The sequence below is a fragment of the Mya arenaria genome, chromosome 14, assembly GCF_026914265.1.
Source record: "Mya arenaria isolate MELC-2E11 chromosome 14, ASM2691426v1".
Lineage (NCBI taxonomy): Eukaryota > Metazoa > Mollusca > Bivalvia > Myida > Myidae > Mya > Mya arenaria.
In genome coordinates this window covers 17,704,056-17,725,290 of record NC_069135.1, presented here as the reverse complement: position 1 = coordinate 17,725,290, position 21,235 = coordinate 17,704,056, and the positions used below count along the sequence as shown (strand labels likewise).

General features: G+C 35.4%; 1 protein-coding gene across 2 annotated transcripts in view; it reads left to right on the top strand.

The window, feature by feature from the left end:
• The window catches only part of LOC128217693 (E3 ubiquitin-protein ligase PDZRN3-like), a 147,983-nt gene that overhangs the window by 62,254 nt on the left and 64,494 nt on the right, over positions 1-21,235 (top strand). Inside the window, exon 1 of one of the 2 annotated variants that reach the window (XM_052925014.1) lies at positions 19,025-19,540. The exons of the other annotated variant lie outside the window; for it this stretch is intronic. Coding sequence (XP_052780974.1) covers positions 19,520-19,540 — 21 coding nt within the window. The 5' untranslated portion in view covers positions 19,025-19,519. Of the gene's footprint in view, positions 1-19,024; positions 19,541-21,235 lie in introns of those variants that run through there. 2 annotated transcript variants of the gene reach the window in all.

Below are 21,235 nucleotides of genomic sequence, written 5' to 3'. Positions count from 1 at the left end.
ATATATATATATATATATATTGAAAAGAAAAGATAAAAGTGTTATTGTAAACAAATGGGATCTGATATATCATTTTCCATGGTCAGTCCTGAGGCTTAATGGTTGGTTGTACAGTTAGGATTATATTGGCATTTTGTTAATTATTGAAATTACTCTATGCATATAATATAGTATATTTTAACAGAAAACATTAACCTGATGTGAAAACAAATATGTCTAGCATTTAGTGGATTCAATAATTTGTAGGCAAATGAGAATCAAGTTGTATTCCAACATCTGCCTCACAGCCAGGTGCTTCAGGGTCATGACATTTAGGCAAAAAAAACCAAAAAACCTGTGTTTCCGGTAACCCGACCGACCCTTTTTTTTCCTTGCCGACCCTAATCTTTTTTTAGACATAAAAGTAAAAATAATAATAAATTTTTTTTATATATATTTAAATATATCATCATTATTTTCGTTGTTTGTCTTTCAATGTCACCGGGGAATAAGCTTTCATTCCTGATTATGTATTACCGAGACGGGAAAACAAAATGGCGGAGGGCGGCGAAGCCTGTCCGATATCTTCAAATTGGCAAATGCATGTTTTCGGTCCAAACACGTGGTTGATCACAGGATACATTTTTTGCTGTCTTTATAATGAAAATATTTTGAATTATAGTTCGCCCTGTTATTTATCTATATCCATGTCCAAAATAAAACTTACTGTTTAACGATTAGGCTTTGCGAATTCATGCAGGCTAACTGCCAGGTTCCAAACACATTTCATTAATCGTTACATTAATTTATCAGCAGTTATCAATGGTTATTTATTTCGCGTAATTTAAGTCCCATCAGCTGAAATCCAAACAAAAACCTTCGAAAGTTAACAGCACATTTATTGGAATGTGTCAGCTGCAAATCAGACGGTACAATTTGTGACGTCAGAGCACGAGCGGTGACACGATCAAAGGCGCTTGGCTATGGTTTGTATTTAATTCGGTCAGTCAGATACCGTATGATTCCATTTGAATGCCAGGATTTCGCCTAGGCTGGTAAGAAAATACCATACGATCGAAAATATAATAATCATTAATCGTCGTCTTGGAATCTTAAAACAATGACCGAAATGTTTGAATTCATTATAAATATTAATGAAACTTTGATTGTACGAAAATAAGATACGTAAAATAAATCAATATCCGCGTTTACTTGTTCTATTATTAACCTACCTCCACTTGAAGGCCTAGTTTAAGGAGCTCACTGTTGACAAGAAAATCGGCGATTTTCCTCAGTAAATAAACAAATTTAGTTGATAATTGACTGTTTGGCTCGAACATTATCACAGATTTAAAAAAATGAAGTGCTGGATTTTTCTTTAAAACCAATCACGACTTATAAACGAGTATTGTATACAAAAAAACACCCGATTTCATGGACAAAATTGGCGGGAAAATACGGTAGTCGAAGGTAAGGAAATGTTTTCAGACATTAAACAATGCTGTTTTATCAGACTTTTTGTAAATAAGGAAAAAAAATAACAGAAAATTGCATGATATGGAAACTGTAAAAAAAAAAAAAAAAAAATCCCGACCGACCCTATTTTTTTTCGCCATGTCACCGGAATTTTTTTTTTTGGCCTTAGCAAAACTCTGTAATCTTGGATAGACTAGCTTATTCGGAAGCAGCAGCGCTGTGGATATCTGGCAGCAATGGACATTTTGTTGAACGTTCAAATCTTACCATATCTAGATTTTATATCAATAACATTTACTGACAAAATCATGAAATAAAATATGTCATCTGTTCTTCTACAAAATTTAGCGACAAAGCGTTCTATGGAGAATAAAGTTCAAAAAACACACACACAAAGGTGTGTATAAATTAGAAAGAAAGTGGAATCCTTATTAGTTCAAACACTCATCATATAAATTATAGTATATAATGCTGCTAATGGTATGAAAAGATACGCATTTGAAAATATGCAAAATTGTTGCTTTTTCAAACCAATATAAACAAATACAGCATCTTTATAGAGAAATGTCTGTAATGTCTCGAAAATAGTAATTAAGAAATGATAATTAAGATTGTTATGAAAGACAATGAGAGTTACATAATAGTAATAAACACTTTGTAATTAGCACACACCTATGTATGTGTGATGTTTTTTTCTTTATTTACAATGAGAGAAGGTCGAGGTCATGTCACAAGATGTTTCCCATCATTGACATTACCCCACCCACTCTGGTTGCCCTGTCATAGGTAACGAAATTAATACTTTTTTCTCAGGTTAATTTACCCATACAATGAAGCCTCGGGTAAGTTGAGACTTTAACAAATGTGAAATGTAGAAATTTGGATAAAGAATAGGTTTCATGGACACTTCTGAATTCATTTGTTTTCCGTCTTACATGTATATCATCTAACAAGTATTTTTGTGTGATTTTTTGGTGTATAAAAAAAACAGTACATGCTTTATCACAATATTTACTGGTAGGGATTTTGGAGGAAAAGACACTGTTTTGGACTTTCAGGTATTTCATAAAAAGAACATCTTTGTCTGCATTAAAAAAAGAAGTGCACTGGCTTTACTTTTTTATGTAATAAAATTTCATGTTGATGCATTTTAGTTTATACTAATTTTATGTCAAATATGTTTCTGAAGACATCTTTAACCTCAGTTATAAATCCCTCTCAGGGTTTCTTTTTGATGGAAACCTGGAGTACTGTACGGTATGTCATTTTAAGGGCCAAGAGCCGCTTGTAGGGCTCATGACAACAAGGGTGCCTCTCAGATCCAAGACTCCTGCAATGTCTACAGTCAATGTATGGTGGCAGCATCATTGTTGTCATGCAACTAATTAACCGATTAAAGAAAGTGTCATTTTGTTACCCGCCACAGTGCACATGAATGACAGTTCTTCTTCATCATGTTTCTTTTCTCCTTTGACCCTGCGAACGAAGACCCATAGTCACTGTTTACTAACATCAAAGGATCATTGAAGAATATAAATGTAAAAACAAACTTAATGGAGTTACAAAAACTGAACAATACATGGTTGAAGTAAGCTAAACAAGGGAACAGACAAACGCTTTCTTCTTACCTGATTGGTTTTGAAGCAGCATATAAAATGCATGATAAGATGAAAGTTCACTGTCCTAATTATTCTGATAAGGTAGATACTGTTAATTCAATTATTTAATTCTTTTAATGTTTTATCTTTTCAGGTAAGTGGGGCTTGAAGAATAAACATGTAGAATGAAACAGTAGGGCAGTGGTTTTTATCTGCTGATGGAACTGTTTGGTAGTACTCTTATCTGCAGATGAAAGGTAGGGTGGAGTTTATTTCATTGCTGAGACAACCTGTTAGATTCAAATTTGATAACAACTGAAAGAATAAAATATTATTTGTAAGACTTACTTTTGTAAGCTACTAATGCACCAGTCAATTGTAACCAAGCCCCCCCCCCCCCCCACCAGGTCCGGGGAATAGCTGGGACTTTCGGTCCAGCCAAGCTCGGGTAAAAAAAAAACCTGCAGAGACAAACTGCTGGTAAAATCCCCGCCAAATGCCCCTGCACCCAAGGGACCCTAGGCAAGGCCCATTCCCCGCTATTTTTGGCGCAAAGTCAAAACCACAGCATTCACCCTACACTGCGGGGCCACCTGGAAGGTAATGCACCAGCCAAATGTAACCTCAGCCCCTTAGGTCCAGGGAATAGCAGGCACTTTGACAAATGCCCCCGCACCCTTGGGACAAAGGCCTATCCCCCACTATTTTCAGCACGAAGAAACAAAACCACTGCATTCACGCATCGCACTGCGAGGCCCCCGGAAGATAAAAACACGGCCCATTTCCCCCGCTATCTTCGTTTTACCTCCCGACCTGGGGTCCGTCAGGTTACAATTGACTTGTGCATAATTTAGCAAGCCATTTTGTGCATGAAGGAACCCAGCATCTGAGCTCTCATTTAAACACTCAGTATAAACATGACAGCTCTAAGGCTGGGGTTAAAAATAGGCTAGGTAAGGAAAGCGGAAACAATAAAAAAAATTACACCTTTTAAATATATCATCAAACTATGACTTTGACAGTATGCATTGCATTGTTTGCAAAAAGAAGGGAGGCTAATCATGGGTGACTAATTAAAGAAGATGAATTGCCTTTCTTTACATGATGGAAAGTGCTGATCAGAGTGACAGGAATGATTCCCTGTATCTACATAATGGTACTTATTCTCCGCTTTAACCCTGAAATTGCTTCAAATTAGTGTGAAAAAGACATCTTTCTTTGTAATGAGGGCACATAATTTGTCATTAAGCCACTTATATAGGATGTATTATCTCTTTCTTCATAGAAAAACATTTTTCTTTTCTTAACTATCTAGTCTTTCAGTTGAAATATGGACAAAAATACATCTTAATGCAACAGAAAATATACACATACTATTAAACTAAATAACTGCTCAAGTGAAATAGTACACATGTATGAAGGCTTGTTAAGTCAGAAGAGAAAAATAATATCTATATATAATATAGAATTTCACTTAAAAATCACCTTCTACATAAAATGTTGCATACAGATGTTGTAAAGCAGAAAATAGAAAACGGTAAGAGATTATTAAGTGTACATTATATTGCAATACCACATGCACAATGTCTTTCTGATAAATGTCTGTAAATGTTCAGTCTTTCTTTCTCCTTGGGTAGCAGGCAGGGTCAAACAATTCTTCTGGCCACACACACATTTTATGGTCATTTTATTGAGTTTTATTCCCAAGTAATGTCATTTCATGGACAATTGCTAACCACTCAATGAACTTTGAGCATGGCTCTTCTTAATTAAGATACAGTACATAGAAGTTCTTAAAAGTATTTCATTTTAAAGACCCTACTTAATACAGTATTCTTGATGTTGGATACTCTTTGGGCATATACACTGTACATTATTCTCATTAGTGTGTTTTAGACCTACGTAGAGAGTTGTATTATTTCCAGGGTGTGCAGTGGATTGTTTAGTACCTTTTTTAAAACAATGATTTTTTTTTCTTCATTTTATCTACAGTTCTGTGGTCAAGTGTTTCCATGTGAACAATGCGGGCAGTTCTTTAGTTGTCTTTTTGGAATGTTAATCATTAGGCTTATTTGATACTTATCTGTTGGGAAAAGGGGGGGGGGATTAGGTCAGCCTGCCCTGATTTTCATATTTTTTATGTTTTCCAACACAATAGCCTGGGAAAAACTGACTTATTTGACCTTTTTTTCAGCAATTGATAAAATAATGATTTGCCTCATTATGACTGATCTACTTTTGAAGTGGAGAGTAAACGTACAAAGCGAACCAAGTTTCCTTTAATGTTGAAATTGTTTAGGACCTTTTGCGATTTTGTTTAAGGAATATTAAGTTTTAGGGCGATTTGTTCAAGTTACAATATAGTGTGTCAAGTAGTGTTAAAACTTTGCTTATTGGCATAAAATAAGGAGAAACTTTATTATTTGTAACATCAAAGGAGGTGTGCTTTTTGAAGAAAAGTAAATTCAATTATGACCTGATGGTCGCTGAGATAGGTTTGTAGAAAGTCAACTAAATTACAGGCCAGCTCAAATCTTGTTAAATGTTTACTGAAACCTTTATATGATGAAATTAGGGATTATTTAATCAAAGTAAAGTTCAGAAAAGTGAATTTGTCCAAATATGAGTTTGTTTATGTTGGTTATATTTTGAAATGTTTGATCTGTAAGGACTGTTATTATGGACTAGAATTAGACCAAACAGTGACTCAGTTATGTTTTTATTCATGGTCCTTGTCATAAAAAAACATAAACAGTGAAATTGAAGAAGTGTTTTTTTCATTGCCATTTGGACTGTCAAATGTCAATCAAAACAGATTATTATTTTTATCATTGTGAAGAGACACTTTAATACAGTCACTTCTTATGACAGAGATCATGGGTCTGAAACTCAACACAATGTTTTTCTGTAGGAAGAGACACTTTTCTGACATATCTTTGGCCTTTCTTGCATTTTGGTCTTTATTTCGTTCTGTACTTACGATTGGCACCATTTATGACGCAGTTTTACTTTGACATGTTTTGTATCTTGAGTTTTCAAATTACACCTCGTTAACCCTTTGATTTTTCAGGTTGAATACTATACTTTTGTATGATCAAATTTCAAAACATTTAACTGTTTATAACATTATCGGGGAAACTGTATTGGAAATGGCACTGATGGTACCTGGACAAGGCGGGTACAACATTACAATGCATGGGGACCTTATCTTGCAACTCTCTGCAGTGGAATAAGTGCAGCAGATTAAACAGAGCTGGACAAATATCAGTTTTGGAAAACCTGACTGTTTGATATATATGGCATTTGGAAATCTTTTACGAACTACTCTCAATGGCTCAATTATTATAAACTGCCAGGTATTTCAATCAGTCTTGCATACAAATACTCATTATTTATTATTAAAACTGAATTTGTGTCCAAGCCCTGTACCCACTGAAATTTCATTTTGATGTGAGAACTTGCTTAAATTTAAAAACAGTTTGAAACAGTGAAATATCAATTGTATTTCACTGAAAAATCTCTAAAGCACCGGATCGCATGTAATAAAAAAAAAAACATCTTCTTAAAGGAAAAAAAAGGTGAGTTCACTGAGGTTCTGTTCATCAAAGACCGGAGGACTGAATTCTGGTGGCACTTTTCCTTATTCCACTCTGCAATATCACTGTAATCTTGATGAAATCTGTTATAACAAAATGCAAGTGACATTATAGATGATTATGCACAGATTATCCTTTGACCTGGATTGTGACAAACCAGGCACTTTACAGCAGATTTATGGCTTAAAGATCATTATACTAAGACCTCTTATCCTAATTTCTTCACAGGATTGCGGCTTCTTCAAATCACTTTCAAGTGAATTCAGGTGCAAAACTCATGTCTCAGTTTGCTCTTGATAAACATTATGGCTTAATAAAACACAAACATTTGGTAATGCAAGTATAGGTATTTAAGAACTGGACCAGTGTAATCTGAGACTACTCTAATTGGAAAATGAACTCTGCCTGAAACAGCTTTGAAGTTATCTGTCATAATGCTTTAAACTTTAATAAAAAGCATTATTATGGTAAAAGTCATGATTAAAGGCAGTCAAGAAGATCAGGATGATCTATTTTTAGGGCATACAGTTTATGTACTTATTTACGTTCTTAAATAGAACTGAGCATTTTGTATATCAAAATTTGAATAATTTCTGTTGCTTCATTTTTTAAATTTTCTTTAAACTGTATTACTGATTATGTAATCAAGAATACAGTACAAGAAGGCAGTATAACTAATTTATTTATTTATATTTTATTAGGTTTGAAGAAGCATTTGCTCTTGGCTGATTTGCTTCTTTCTTTCATAGGCATTATTGTGATGAATATTATTGTGGTAAATTATATAAAGGGTTTGGAGAGATGGTTGAAGTTGTCTGTGGGTGTGTTATCCAGTTCTATCCCCTTGTATCCCAATACTAAATAACTATTGACTGTAGATGGAATAGTCAAGTCTGTGTATCAGGGTCTGAGGCAATGACCTCAACATCGAAATCATGCTCTATTAGTATAAAACAGAACCCAACTAAAATAACTAAGAACAACCATCGTGACATAAGTCATGATGAACTCTTGGAGGTTAGAACTCTCACCTGGCCATGGTCTATTATCTTTTGATCAGTCTATTATTACAGCTTTTAGGACAATGAGAAAAATATGAAAGATATTTATTGTTCAAATGTGATATCAATCAAAAATCAAAGAACAATGACACATCTAGCTTCCATATGTTGGTAATCTGTGCCATATACCTTGTACAAGTCTTTACAAATTATTATGTCTGTTTTGTTTTTATTAATTGGCTTTTTAATTATACGAGGGGTGTTCAGAAAATTTTGAGACAAATTCGGTCATATTTTTATTTCTTGACATTTTCGTATGATTTTTTCAGAATTTGCACCTACACATTTCATCTATTCATTCAAACTATGCATACCACATATTCTTTGATTAAGACAATTTATTTTGTTATGTTATGGTAACCTTAGGTAAGCTTGAGTGGTGCACTATTACATCAACATCGAACCTGACTGTAGAACTATGAGTTTGTTCTACATTTATGATCCTAATTAGCTCTGCAAATTGAAGGTAAAGTTTGTTGACATGGTTCTGGGAATCTACTGGATGTCCATGACGTCATTTTGGCTCTATACGGTAAACAAGTAAAGGCATTTAGTGACTTGAATGAATCCAGAACAACGATATTTGGTCAAATTTTGCTTCAGATGGGTAAAAGCAGACAAGAGACAATAGCTATGATCTAAAATATGTATGGTGCTATACAGCTATGTCTAGGACTCAAATCTATGAGTGGTACAACACTTTCAAGAAAGACCCTATGCATGAGGCAGTAAATGATCCAAGGCTGGACGTCCCAACCCAGCATAAGGACGTCCTCCTCTGGAACGCCGGGGCAGCCATTTACTATAAAAAGGTATTAATTTGTTGACTGGTTATAAGACACACTTTTTTCCCCTCAGATTTCGATGTAAAAAAATGCCTGCGTCTTACAACAAGTAACAAGCTTTTGACATTTTTTCTAAGGTTGATTTCAGACTGAAATTGGCTCTTCAGAAAAATTAGCTAAAGAACTTCAGGAAGACTTTATCAATTACAATTTTAACATTTTTTCTATACGTCCTAAAACCCAAAACATAGATTAAAAGTTTTTCTCGGGTTATTCACAGATTTTTTTGCCGCGTCTTATAACTTCTATCATCTTATATAACCAGTCATTTACGGTAATAAGTAGTTCAGCATAAAAATAAATGCAAAATCACCGCTTTTAAGTAAGGCAGCGGGACTTGATAAGAGCAGTAAGGAAGAAGAGGCCAGAGCTTGTCGGCAAATTCTATCTTCACCATGACCATGCACCACCCCATACGTCTGTCGTTACTAAGACAACACAAGCAGGATTAGATATTAAAACTATACAACATCCCTGAGTACTTTCCCACCTAGCTCCAAGTGACTTGGCTTTTTCCAACCATCAAGAACGAGTTAAGAGGCAAAGACCTGCCAGTGGTTGTTCAGGGGTTTATTTAGGCGAATACCAACAGAAAACTTCAACAACTGCTTTAAAACTTGGGTTTACAGACACAAGAAGTGTGTAAAGTACCCTGGGGAATGTTTTGAGAAAATTTACCATGTGTATTACGTCCAATATTATGACACAGATCTTCTGCAATTATTTATTCATTTAGTTGCCCTGCTCACGTTTACATAATGTTGTTATGGTGATAATAACTAGTGTTTTAGTTTTAATTTTGTAATTTTGCTTCTGAAAATGAATTAAAGTTCTGAAAATGATTTAAAGGTATACTGGTGTATGTATGTTTAAAGAATTGTGTACAAATATTTAAAAAAATAAGAATGTTACAGCACTTGTCCTGAAACTTTCTGAACACCCCTCATACTTGTAAAGGCCAGGAATGAAGCATGTTGTGAACCTTCTGCAAATGAAGTCACAAAAATGAAGCATGCAATGTTATATCTAATGTACCTATTTATCATAAATGATAAAAGTTTTTTTAGATAAAATGTTATTTGTGTAATTGCTGCTTGAATGCAAGGATACATTCCTAGATAAAGATACTGTTCGTGCAGACATATTTATCAGTAAAAAAACTTATTATGTAATGTTCATGACAACTTCAGTGCACTGCAATTTATGTTATTAAAATTAAAAAAATCCCGAATGTAATTGCATTCCGTATATTTTATTAGTTTTTTTAGCACTAATTGATGATTATTTATTTATTATGTAGAAGGAAAAGCTTTAACTTGAAATTAAGGTTTAAAGTAATCTTCCTTCTATATTTAATACTGAATACATTAGCCATAGTGCATACTTAATAGCCATTAATTCCTAAATGAGTTGTTTTCTGTTCAGATTGGCGGTTACTTATCAAGACATCAAAGGCTCTGGTCTAATCAGGGATTATGTCAAGTTTTATTCAATTCAGATGAATTTTAAAGGTGTAAGGTGTTATGTTGACATTACATACAATGTTTAAATATTTGTTACTCATTTTAGTATTATTTTCCATTTATCTATCAAATGGTGTTTGATTTTGCATTCTTCAAGTTTGCCACTTGAATTTTTTATTTAATCAAGGATTAACTTGTTAGGGTTTCAGTTTGATGTATATATACATATATATAAGCATTGTAGATATCATTCAAACATGTACATCCATTTGTCCCATTTCAAATGTTATTTAGCTGCATTTGCCAACTTAAAACTACTGAGGTTGGCTGTACAAATCAAAACAGAATCCAAATTACAGATCTTGCTCCTGTTTCTGATTTTGCTACTGTTACTGATGGATGTTGCTACTGTTACTGCTCTTGCAGCTGTTACTGATCTTGTAACTGTTTGATCATGCTACTGTTACTACTCTTTTTGCTGTTAATGCTTATGGTACTGTTACTGCTCAGGCTACTGTTACTGCTCTTGCTGCTGTTACAGCTCCTGCTGCTCTTGCTGCTGTTAATGCTCATGCTTCTGTTACTGATCTTGCTGCTGTTGATGCTCATGCTACTGTTACTGCTCTTGCTGCTGCTAATGCTCATGCTTCTGTTACTGCTCTTGCTGCTGTTACTGTTGTTACTGATCTTGTATCTGTTACTGATCTTGCTGCTGCTAATGCTCATGCTACTGTTACTGCTCAAGCTGCTCTTGCTGCTGAAATTGCTCCTGCTGTTGTTAATGCTCTTGCTGCTGTTAATGCTCATGCTACTTTAACTGATCTTGCTGCTGTTACTGATGTTGTTGTTGTTATTGATCTTGTAACTGTTACTGATCTTGCTGCTGTTATTGATCTTGCTGCTGTTAATGCTCATGCTACTGTTACTGCTCTTGCTGCTGTTACTGCTCATGCTGCTGTTACTGATCTTGTAACTGTTACTGATCATGCTGCTTTTACTGCTCCTGGAACTGTTACTGATCTTGTAATTGTTACTGATCTTGCTGCTATAACTGATCTTACTGTTGTTACTGATCATGTTACTGATCTTGTAACTGTAACTGATCTTGTAGCTGTTTCTAATCTTGCTGCTATAACTGATCTAGCTGGTGTTACTAACATGCTACTGTTACTGATCTTGTAATTATTACTGATCTTGCAACTGTTACTAATCTTGTAGCTGTTTCTGATCTTGCTACTATTACTGATCTTGCTGTTGTTACTGATCATGTCACTGTTACTGATCTTATAGCTGTAACTGAAACTGATCTTGTAGCTGTTACTCTTGCACTGTAACTGATCTTATTACTGTTGCTGATCTTGCAACTGATACTGATCTTGTAGCTGTGACTGATCTTGGTGTTGTTACTGGTCATGCTACTGATACTGAGCTTGTAACTGTTACTGATATTGTAACTGTTACTGATCTTGTAACTTCTACTTATCTTGCTTCTATTACTGATCTTGCTACTGTTACTGATCTTGCTACTGTTACTGCTCAGGCTACTATTACTTATTTAGCAACTGTTATTGCTCCTGCTTCTGTTCTAGACTCTGTAACTTGTGGATCTAGCAGTTTAGTTCAAATTTAAATAAGTAATATTGATATCTTCCTAAAGAAACTTTCTTATCAGAACTGCTGCCAAAAGGTAACAATCAGTTTCTTTAATCTGATTATCTAGTTTACTTTGAAATGTTGACGCTTGATAAGCAAGTGAAATATGTAACGGTCAACAAGCTGGATTTCATTACTTTTATCTTTGATCTCTTGAATGGTCACTTTTAAGATTTGGCTCAATTGTCTATAGGCAGCTTTTAAAGTAGGTCGGAGTTTGAATATACAAATATGTGACAAAATTAAATAGGCGTAAGCATTATTAAAATGTAAGCAAATCAATGTTTTGAATACCATCAAAGACCCTTTCATGTTTTAAATAGTATGATTTCATACCAGATTTAACTACAAATTTTCATTAAAAAAATCGGAACCTCTGTCATAAAATTACGCTTACAAAGTTTGTTAGAAGTTTTACTTTGATTAAATAAGATAAGTTAGTAGAAGCTTTAAAAGCCCTACTGTTAAGAAGATCTGATACTTTAAAATTGTTCATCAAAGTACGATGTCATTCTATTTTGCAGCCTTTTGAAATAACTTTTTATTTCAATCACATGGTTTTTTAACATGCATTTTAAATTTAATACATTTTTTGTCAAAATTCCTCTGATCAAGATCAAAGTATGACTTTCCATTAATATTACATCTTTGCAGATATAGCACATCAGATTGCTTTTTATTTAGACAAATTGCGAAAAATGTAATAAAACATGCTGTAATTGTCAGCTTAGAGTAAGACAGATTAAAGCCTTTATCTTACATTTCTCAGTTCAGTACAGTGGCACAGCAGTACCTCATCTATGTGTATCAACTTATAAAATCCCCATATAAATCATAGTCATATTAACCACATCTGAGGATGGTATTTAAGAGTATATAATTGTCTTGTCCTTCAGTGCATATAATTTTAGCTACTGCTCATTTTAAAAACGGTTCATTAAATGCACTCCTGACATTCTTGCTGTTGAACTGTAACATTCGTTTTTTATTCTGAACCAAAATTAATAATGACCAGACTGGCTCAGGTAAATTTTGCATGCAGTCATGCCCAGTTATCAACTCTTGTAAAGTTTCCCACACTCCCAACTGGTAAACTTTCCAGGAAATATTGCCTAAAAAGTCCTGTTGCAAGGAAATATTGAACACACATTGCCCCTGGAAACGTCCTACGGCAATACTGCCAACTCATTGCCCCTGGTAAGTTTTAAGGCAATATTGACTACACATTGCCCCTGGTAAAGTCTTACGGCAATATTGACTACACATTGCCCCTGGTAAAGTTTTACGGCAATATTGACTACACATTGCCCCTGATAAAGTCTTACGGCAATATTGACTACACATTGCCCCTGATAAAGTCTTACGGCAATATTGACTACACATTGCCACTGGTAAAGTCTTACGGCAATATTGACTACACATTGCCCCTGGTAAAGTCTTACGGCAATATTGACTACACATTGCCCCTGATAAAGTCTTACGGCAATATTGACTACACATTGCCACTGATAAAGTCTTACGGCAATATTGACTACACATTGCCCCTGGTAAGTTTTAAGGCAATATTGACTACACATTGCCCCTGGTAAAGTCTTACGGCAATATTGACTACACATTGCCCCTGATAAAGTCTAACGGCAATATTGACTACACATTGCCCCTGATAAAGTCTTACGGCAATATTGACTACACATTGCCACTGGTAAAGTCTTACGGCAATATTGACTACACATTGCCACTGGTAAAGTCTTACGGCAATATTGACTACACATTGCCCCTGATAAAGTCTTAAGCCAATATTGACTACACATTGCCACTGATAAAGTCTTACGGCAATATTGACTACACATTGCCACTGGTAAAGTCTTACGGAAATATTGACTACACATTGCCACTGATAAAGTCTTACGGCAATATTGACTACACATTGCCACTGGTAAAGTCTTACGGCAATATTGACTACACATTGCCCCTGATAAAGTCTTAAGCCAATATTGACTACACATTGCCACTGGTAAAGTCTTACGGCAATATTGACTACACATTGCCACTGGTAAAGTCTTACGGCAATATTGACTACACATTGCCCCTGATAAAGTCTTAAGCCAATATTGACTACACATTGCCACTGATAAAGTCTTACGGCAATATTGACTACACATTGCCACTGGTAAAGTCTTACGGCGATATTGACTACACATTGCCCCTGATAAAGTCTTAAGCCAATATTGACTACACATTGCCACTGATAAAGTCTTACGGCAATATTGACTACACATTGCCACTGGTAAAGTCTTACGGCAATATTGACTACACATTGCCACTGGTAAAGTCTTACGGCAATATTGACTACACATTGCCCCTGGTAAAGTCTTACGGCAATATTGACTACACATTGCCCCTGATAAAGTCTTAAGCCAATATTGACTACACATTGCCACTGATAAAGTATTACGGCAATATTGACTACACATTGCCCCTGATAAAGTATTACGGCAATATTGACTACACATTGCCACTGGTAAAGTCTTACGGCAATATTGACTACACATTGCCACTGATAAAGTATTACGGCAATATTGACTACACATTGCCCCTGGTAAAGTCTTACGGCAATATTGACTACACATTGCCCCTGGTAAAGTCTTACGGCAATATTGACTACACATTGCCACTGATAAAGTCTTACGGCAATATTGACTACACATTGCCCCTGGTAAAGTCTTACGGCAATATTGACTACACATTGCCACTGGTAAAGTCTTACGGCAATATTGACTACACATTGCCACTGGTAAAGTCTTACGGCAATATTGACTACACATTGCCACTGGTAAAGTCTTACGGCAATATTGACTACACATTGCCACTGGTAAAGTCTTACGGCAATATTGACTACACATTGCCACTGATAAAGTCTTACGGCAATATTGACTACACATTGCCACTGGTAAAGTCTTACGGCAATATTGACTACACATTGCCACTGGTAAAGTCTTACGGCAATATTGACTACACATTGCCACTGGTAAAGTCTTACGGCAATATTGACTACACATTGCCACTGACAAAGTCTTACGGCAATATTGACTACACATTGCCCCTGATAAAGTATTACGGCAATATTGACTACACATTGCCACTGACAAAGTATTACGGCAATATTGACTACACATTGCCCCTGGTAAAGTCTTACGGCAATATTGACTACACATTGCCACTGGTAAAGTCTTACGGCAATATTGACTACACATTGCCCCTGATAAAGTCTTACGGCAATATTGACTACACATTGCCACTGGTAAAGTCTTAAGCCAATATTGACTACACATTGCCCCTGGTAAAGTCTTACGGCAATATTGACTACACATTGCCCCTGGTAAAGTCTTACGGCAATATTGACTACACATTGCCACTGGTAAAGTCTTACGGCAATATTGACTACACATTGCCACTGGTAAAGTCTTACGGCAATATTGACTACACATTGCCCCTGGTAAAGTCTTACGGCAATATTGACTACACATTGCCCCTGGTAAAGTCTTAAGCCAATATTGACTGCACGCTGACCTGGTAAAGTCTTACGGCAATATTGACTACACATTGCCCCTGGTAAAGTCTTACGGCAATATTGACTACACATTGCCACTGGTAAAGTCTTAAGCCAATATTGACTGCACGCTGACCTGGTAAAGTTCCAAGGCAATATTGCCCACACATTGCCCCTGGTAAAGTCTTACCGCAATATTGCCTACTCATTGTCCCTGGTAAAGTCCCAAGGCAATATTGACTTCAAGCTGACCTGGTAAAGTTCCAAGGCATTATTGCCCACGCATTGCCCCTGGTAAAGTCTCAAGGCAATATTGCCCTTGGTAAAGTTTCGAGGCAATATTGCCCACACATTGCCCCTGGTAAAGTTCCAAGGCAATATTGACTACAAGCTGACCTGGTAAAGTCTCAAGGCAATATTGCCCACACTTTGCCCCTGGTAAAGTTTTAAGGCAAAATTTGCCCACAAGTCCAAAGGCAATATTGCCTACTCATTGCCCCTGGTAAAGTGCCAATGCAATTTTGCCTACTCATTGCCCCTGGTAAAGTCCCAAGGCAATATTGCCCCTTGTAAAGTCCTAATGCAATATTACCCACTCATTGCCCCTGGTAATGTTCCAAGGCAATATTGCCCACTCATTGCCCCTGGTAAAGTTTAAAGGCAATACAGCCCACACATTGCCTCTGGTTATGTGGACCAAGGCAACATCGATTGCCCACACAATGCGCCTGGTTAAGCTCAAAGGCAGTATTGCCAATACATTGCACCTGGTTAAGTTCCAAGGAAGTATTGCCAATACATTGCACCTGGTTAAGTTCCAAGGAAGTATTGCCAATACATTGTATTGAGTAGTGGGGGGGGGAGGGGAGGTGGGGTAAGTGGATGTCACTTAGTGTCTTTGCGTTTGATGGGGATAAACTACCAAAACGACAATTAAGTTCAACAAAAATGATAGATTTGTTAATAGAGTTGTAAACCTTTAACTTGTATCTTTGGGCTGTTTAAGGCATATTTGGATAGGTTATGATCAAAGGGTATTTAGTCATAAAAATCATACCTTGCTTAATGTTAATATTGCTATCAAATAAAGTTGAAACAAACTTGTGTGCTCATGTCTAGATCTGCCATAAAGACAATGAAAAATTATTACTTTAATTGTTATCTGATATGTAAAACTGCCATTGGCTGCAAACATTATCAAGTGTTGAAGGAACATGATGTTGCTGAAATTCAAGGATGGTACTTTATTAACCATAAAAATTATACTAAAACATACATGTAGCATTAAAATGCATGATAAACCACACAGCCTCATTGGTGAAATTAACAGTGATGCATGCAAGTCACAAAGTGGACATTTGACTCCCTTGGAAGAAGGCAAATAAATTGCCTGTAGCCAATGGAGCCTTGTTGGGGATCAGTGGGGTGCCTCAGAGAGAGTGGCCTTTCCTTTTTTACACTATGTCAGGGCTGTGGGGCCATCCAGATTATAATAATATAGCATTTTGGCTTCAAAATTTCACTTTTGGCGTATACCCTGCCAACTGTTGAGGGTGATTGGTGGGGGTAAATTTCCCTGTTTGACATTGTGATTCAAGTTTAAAGTCACGCTGGGGGGACGGGTAGAGAGGTAAAGCCATAATGCAGCCAAATAGACCCAGGCAGACCATCGTATACTCCAATAGAAGAGCACTGTAAAATGTTCATTAGAGTAAACACCCCCTTTGGCTGTCTGACTGAAGAACCTGAATGTTGCCTTTGCACGTCAGCCTCCTGAATGCGTGTTGAATAACACCCATAAACAGTTTATAAAAACTGGCATGAGGCTTGAAGACTTTGGTCTTTTAAGCCTACAATGGTCTTCACAACATGTACAGAGACTTTGTTAGTTGTGAAATTTACAATGAAGTTTGTGAATAAAATAGCAATTGCTCAATGTCCTGAGCAGGAAGCCATAACTATTTATCACAACTATAATACAAGTGAACCAGGCTTTAAGGCACAATATGACAAACTAGAGGGTAAACAAACTTTATAAGCTCAGGATTTATTACATTACACAAATATCGCAAATATGTTGTATGTAAAAACAAAATCTGACTTATCAAATTTATATAAACTATGTTGCATGACTGTTGTCATTAATTTTGTAACTTTTTGATGAAAGAGTTCTTTCCTTTGCTATTAAGTGCAGTAGGCAAAAAGTAAATGACAATATTATCAGAATCAGGATTGCTTGGCATGTTTGTGATACATTCTATGAAATCAATTCTACGTCACTTCTGCATACACCATAACCTGGGATTTCGTTTGCCAGAAGTACAAATAATTTTATTAAAAAGAATCTGATTCCTTCCTTTGTACAATTGTCAATACAAGTTCTATCGCGAACCTCTTGTATTTTTAAAATTTGAAGCTAAATGTACTCTGACAATGTGGTTTCCTTGGTATCAGGTGTACTTATATATTATAAAATTGTTGTGCTAATTGCTGTCTCATGACCGTATCACTTGCATGTCACTCCATCACGCAGGTGCGACCCTAAATTTTCGTTACCAATGGTAATTTCACAGGTTTTTATGAAAACCGAAACCTTAGGATACAAATTTTGTTGTTAATAATCGGGCAGAGTAGGTGATGTATTTGCTTCTATGGTCTTGATTTTGGTCTTCATGTATCCGTTTATTGTACATGAGAGCTGGTAGGTTTGTGAACAGCTGTTAAACCTATCTGTGAAGTGCCGTTATTCAGAACCAAAGTCATTAGAAGGTGCATCCACAGACACTCAGGATATAGGAGCTGCTTTTTTTCTCTTCAAATGCTTGTTGAGGAATATTTTTCTCCCAAAGAGAAGTTCATTAAACATACATACATAACTTGGGAAAGAAACTCCAGCTGTATTTTAGATTTCTATTTCAAATATGATGTTTAAAGTTCTTATAATTGGAGAATTTGAAATAGTTTGAAATTCTTAAGACAAAATTAGATTCCGAATGTAGTTTAAGTTCAAAGAATTGTTCAAACATAGTATTTTAAAATCTTGAAAGCTTTAATCTTATCTTACTGTGTGTATATAGTTTGCCTTTGAGTTTTGTGTTTTTCAATTCGTACAAAAGCGAATGTTTACTGAAGTGGCAGAAATCTAATGTATTGAGAAATTTTGTTTAGGTCCTCAGTGATAGTTACTTTATAGTTTTTACAACTTCAGAGAGACTTATCTACATAGTCGACCTTTGTAGCGAACTTTTCACAAGTTTTTAGAAAGAAATGTTGTAAAAAAATATCACACCGTGTTGCATTATTTGGAGTTGTAAATTGCATAAATATCAGTAAGAGCTTTACTGGTTTATACCAAAACCGTTAGTGGGAAAAGAGGGGAACGTTACGTGCTAGCGTGACTTTTAAAATAAAACCAAAAATAAGTATACCGAAGTAAAACTCTATTAACTATTTCAATTAACTAGCAGCAAGCGAGGACATAAATCAGTCTAGAGGACAGGTAATTTAGAAAATTAAAGAAATAATTGCGGACTGAACAATCTTATTAAGGGGGTGAATTGTTAAATGTTTCATGGCTTAAAAGAAAGATACCTTGCATTTTAATATAAAGAAAAAAAACTTGACCAGTCAGAGGGCAAATGTTATAAATCAAGAAGTGTGTGTGTTTGTGTGTTTATTATATTTCATAATATAACACATTCGGATTAAATGCTAATGCAACAGAGCGTAATACATGGGCAGAGATTGTTGAAGATAGCAGTGTCAGGTAGAAAGCCACAGATTTACCTACCCAGCATCACTCAGGAGCAGACACACAATAACAGAAGCAGATCAAAACTCTTCCAGCAGATGGAACTTGAACAGAACAAGGATTTATGCTGCATTTGCAGAGTTTTTTGGCTGTTTGGATTATAAGTTGAAAAGTGAAAAAAAGTTTATTGACTTTTTAGCTAGATTTTTTTTGAGGGGATTAAAGTTTTAAGCTTTTGATGAAAAAAATAAAATTGGAAGCAAGTATTCTTGCATTAATGTGTTTGATCGTGTCTGTGGTAAAACTGGAATTGTTGGGGGAAAAACAAGGAAATTAACAGGATGTTTGATTAAATCTAGCAAATGTATGATTTTGTACTGAGAAATACGAACGCAGGACCTGAAATGTGAAGCAATTTTACAATGAATATAAAATGTGCACATCATGGCAGCCTTTTGTTTTAGAGATCACAGAATTTTACATTTCTGCTGTACAAAAGCGCAATATTTGGATTTAATTTTTACAGCTTGTTTACCATTCCTTTACCATGGATTTTATGATTTTGAAGGTAAGTTATAACCATAATCTTAACATTCATTTATCTTCCTTTCTGAATGGTCGCACTAATGCTCCGAGGTTTTGGGCATAACAGTAATCATATTTTCTCATTTATGCAATAAGTTTCATCCTCATGACAATTTTACTAATTGAAAATCACATTGACTGTTTAATAAATGAGCCACTTTCACTGTGAAAAAACGTTAATAATGAAATTCGTAAATGGTTATGTTATGGCAATCAAAAAGTGATTCATGAATGTATTTTATAATGACAGTTTCAGAGATAGTAAACCTTTCATTCAGCTACATGTCATCTCACTTCAAAGGATTTGGCTGTAAAGATGATCCTTGTATATTCAAATTTGTAATAAAATCATGGTATATAATATCATAAAAGTTCACATCTTGAAAACAGCACATGTATGACAGTATTTAAACAGGATGGCAGGTGCGGTGTTGAGAGAAATCACTTCTGAACAATTAATTCTCCCCTTGTTCAGACTCCAGTCATTATACTTGGATAGTCTTCCTACATATTGTTTTGTTTCTATAAATGCATGTTGCACTATAATGATGTAGAGGGAGCTTTCTTCAACAACTGAAGACCTAGTGAGTAGAAAGGCAATGTACTGAAGCACAGCTGGTATTAAATTTCCATTTAATATAAGAAATACAAATTATTGTATAATTCTTGTAAAGTATATACAAATATGGCTGTGGACTGCATGTTCAAAAAAGTCAAACAACTGTTGAAGCATGCATTTGCAGTTGCTGGTGGTCCAGTTTGTCCATCAGCTGACCAGTGGCCTGTTAGCTCTCCTATCAGTCCTGTCAATCAGACCGTTATCTGGCCCTGTGGTGCCATTATGTGCCTGGAAAACAATGATGGCCTCTGCTGGGAGGACTAATAGATGTGACATATTTCCCTGCTACCTGCTAACGAGGGACTGTCTATGCCTGACCAGGGTCTTCATTGTCTGTGTTCTGCCATTTTTGTAGCATGCTGCTTTCGTCCTTAGTACTTTATTCTTATGTCCAATTATTTATTAATGTAAACCATTTCCAAGAAATATCTGATAAGTATTAATTGTACATCTTCCCTACAATTACAAGCTGTTTTAGATAAATTATGTTATTTCATTATAATGATTTTGCTTCATATGCTTCTTTTTATGTACACATTTTGTCAGAAACTTGACCAAAATGTATGATGTTTCAATTTGTAAATTGAATAATGGCCTCTTAACACAAATAAATTGAGTTTGAGTATATAGGAATGTATGACATTTGGTAAGAATATGTTACAAAGTGTTGCGAGTTATATTCTTTAATTTCAAGGAGACTATTATAGTTTTGGGCCTTTCGTTGTTTATTGCCACCTTTTCCTATTCTTCAAGTCTGCTTACTTATTCACTTGTGTTTATATTGTCTTAGGGTGCCTTCTGCCTTGATAATCAAACTGTAAACATGATTTCCAGCATTTCAAAAGTGTTGTTTGTTGTTGCCAAGCCCTCTTGGTCAGCTATCTCTCCATCACTGGTCACTCAGTGTGTGATAAGTCCAGTACTCGGTACATCTGCCTTCTACATCATGCAAATCCCTTCACATAATTAATTAACACCAGTGTTTTCTTGAGTAGTGTTAATGTTTTCCTTTTTACAGATATTGTATTAAAATTGTTGACAATAATTAATTTTCATCTT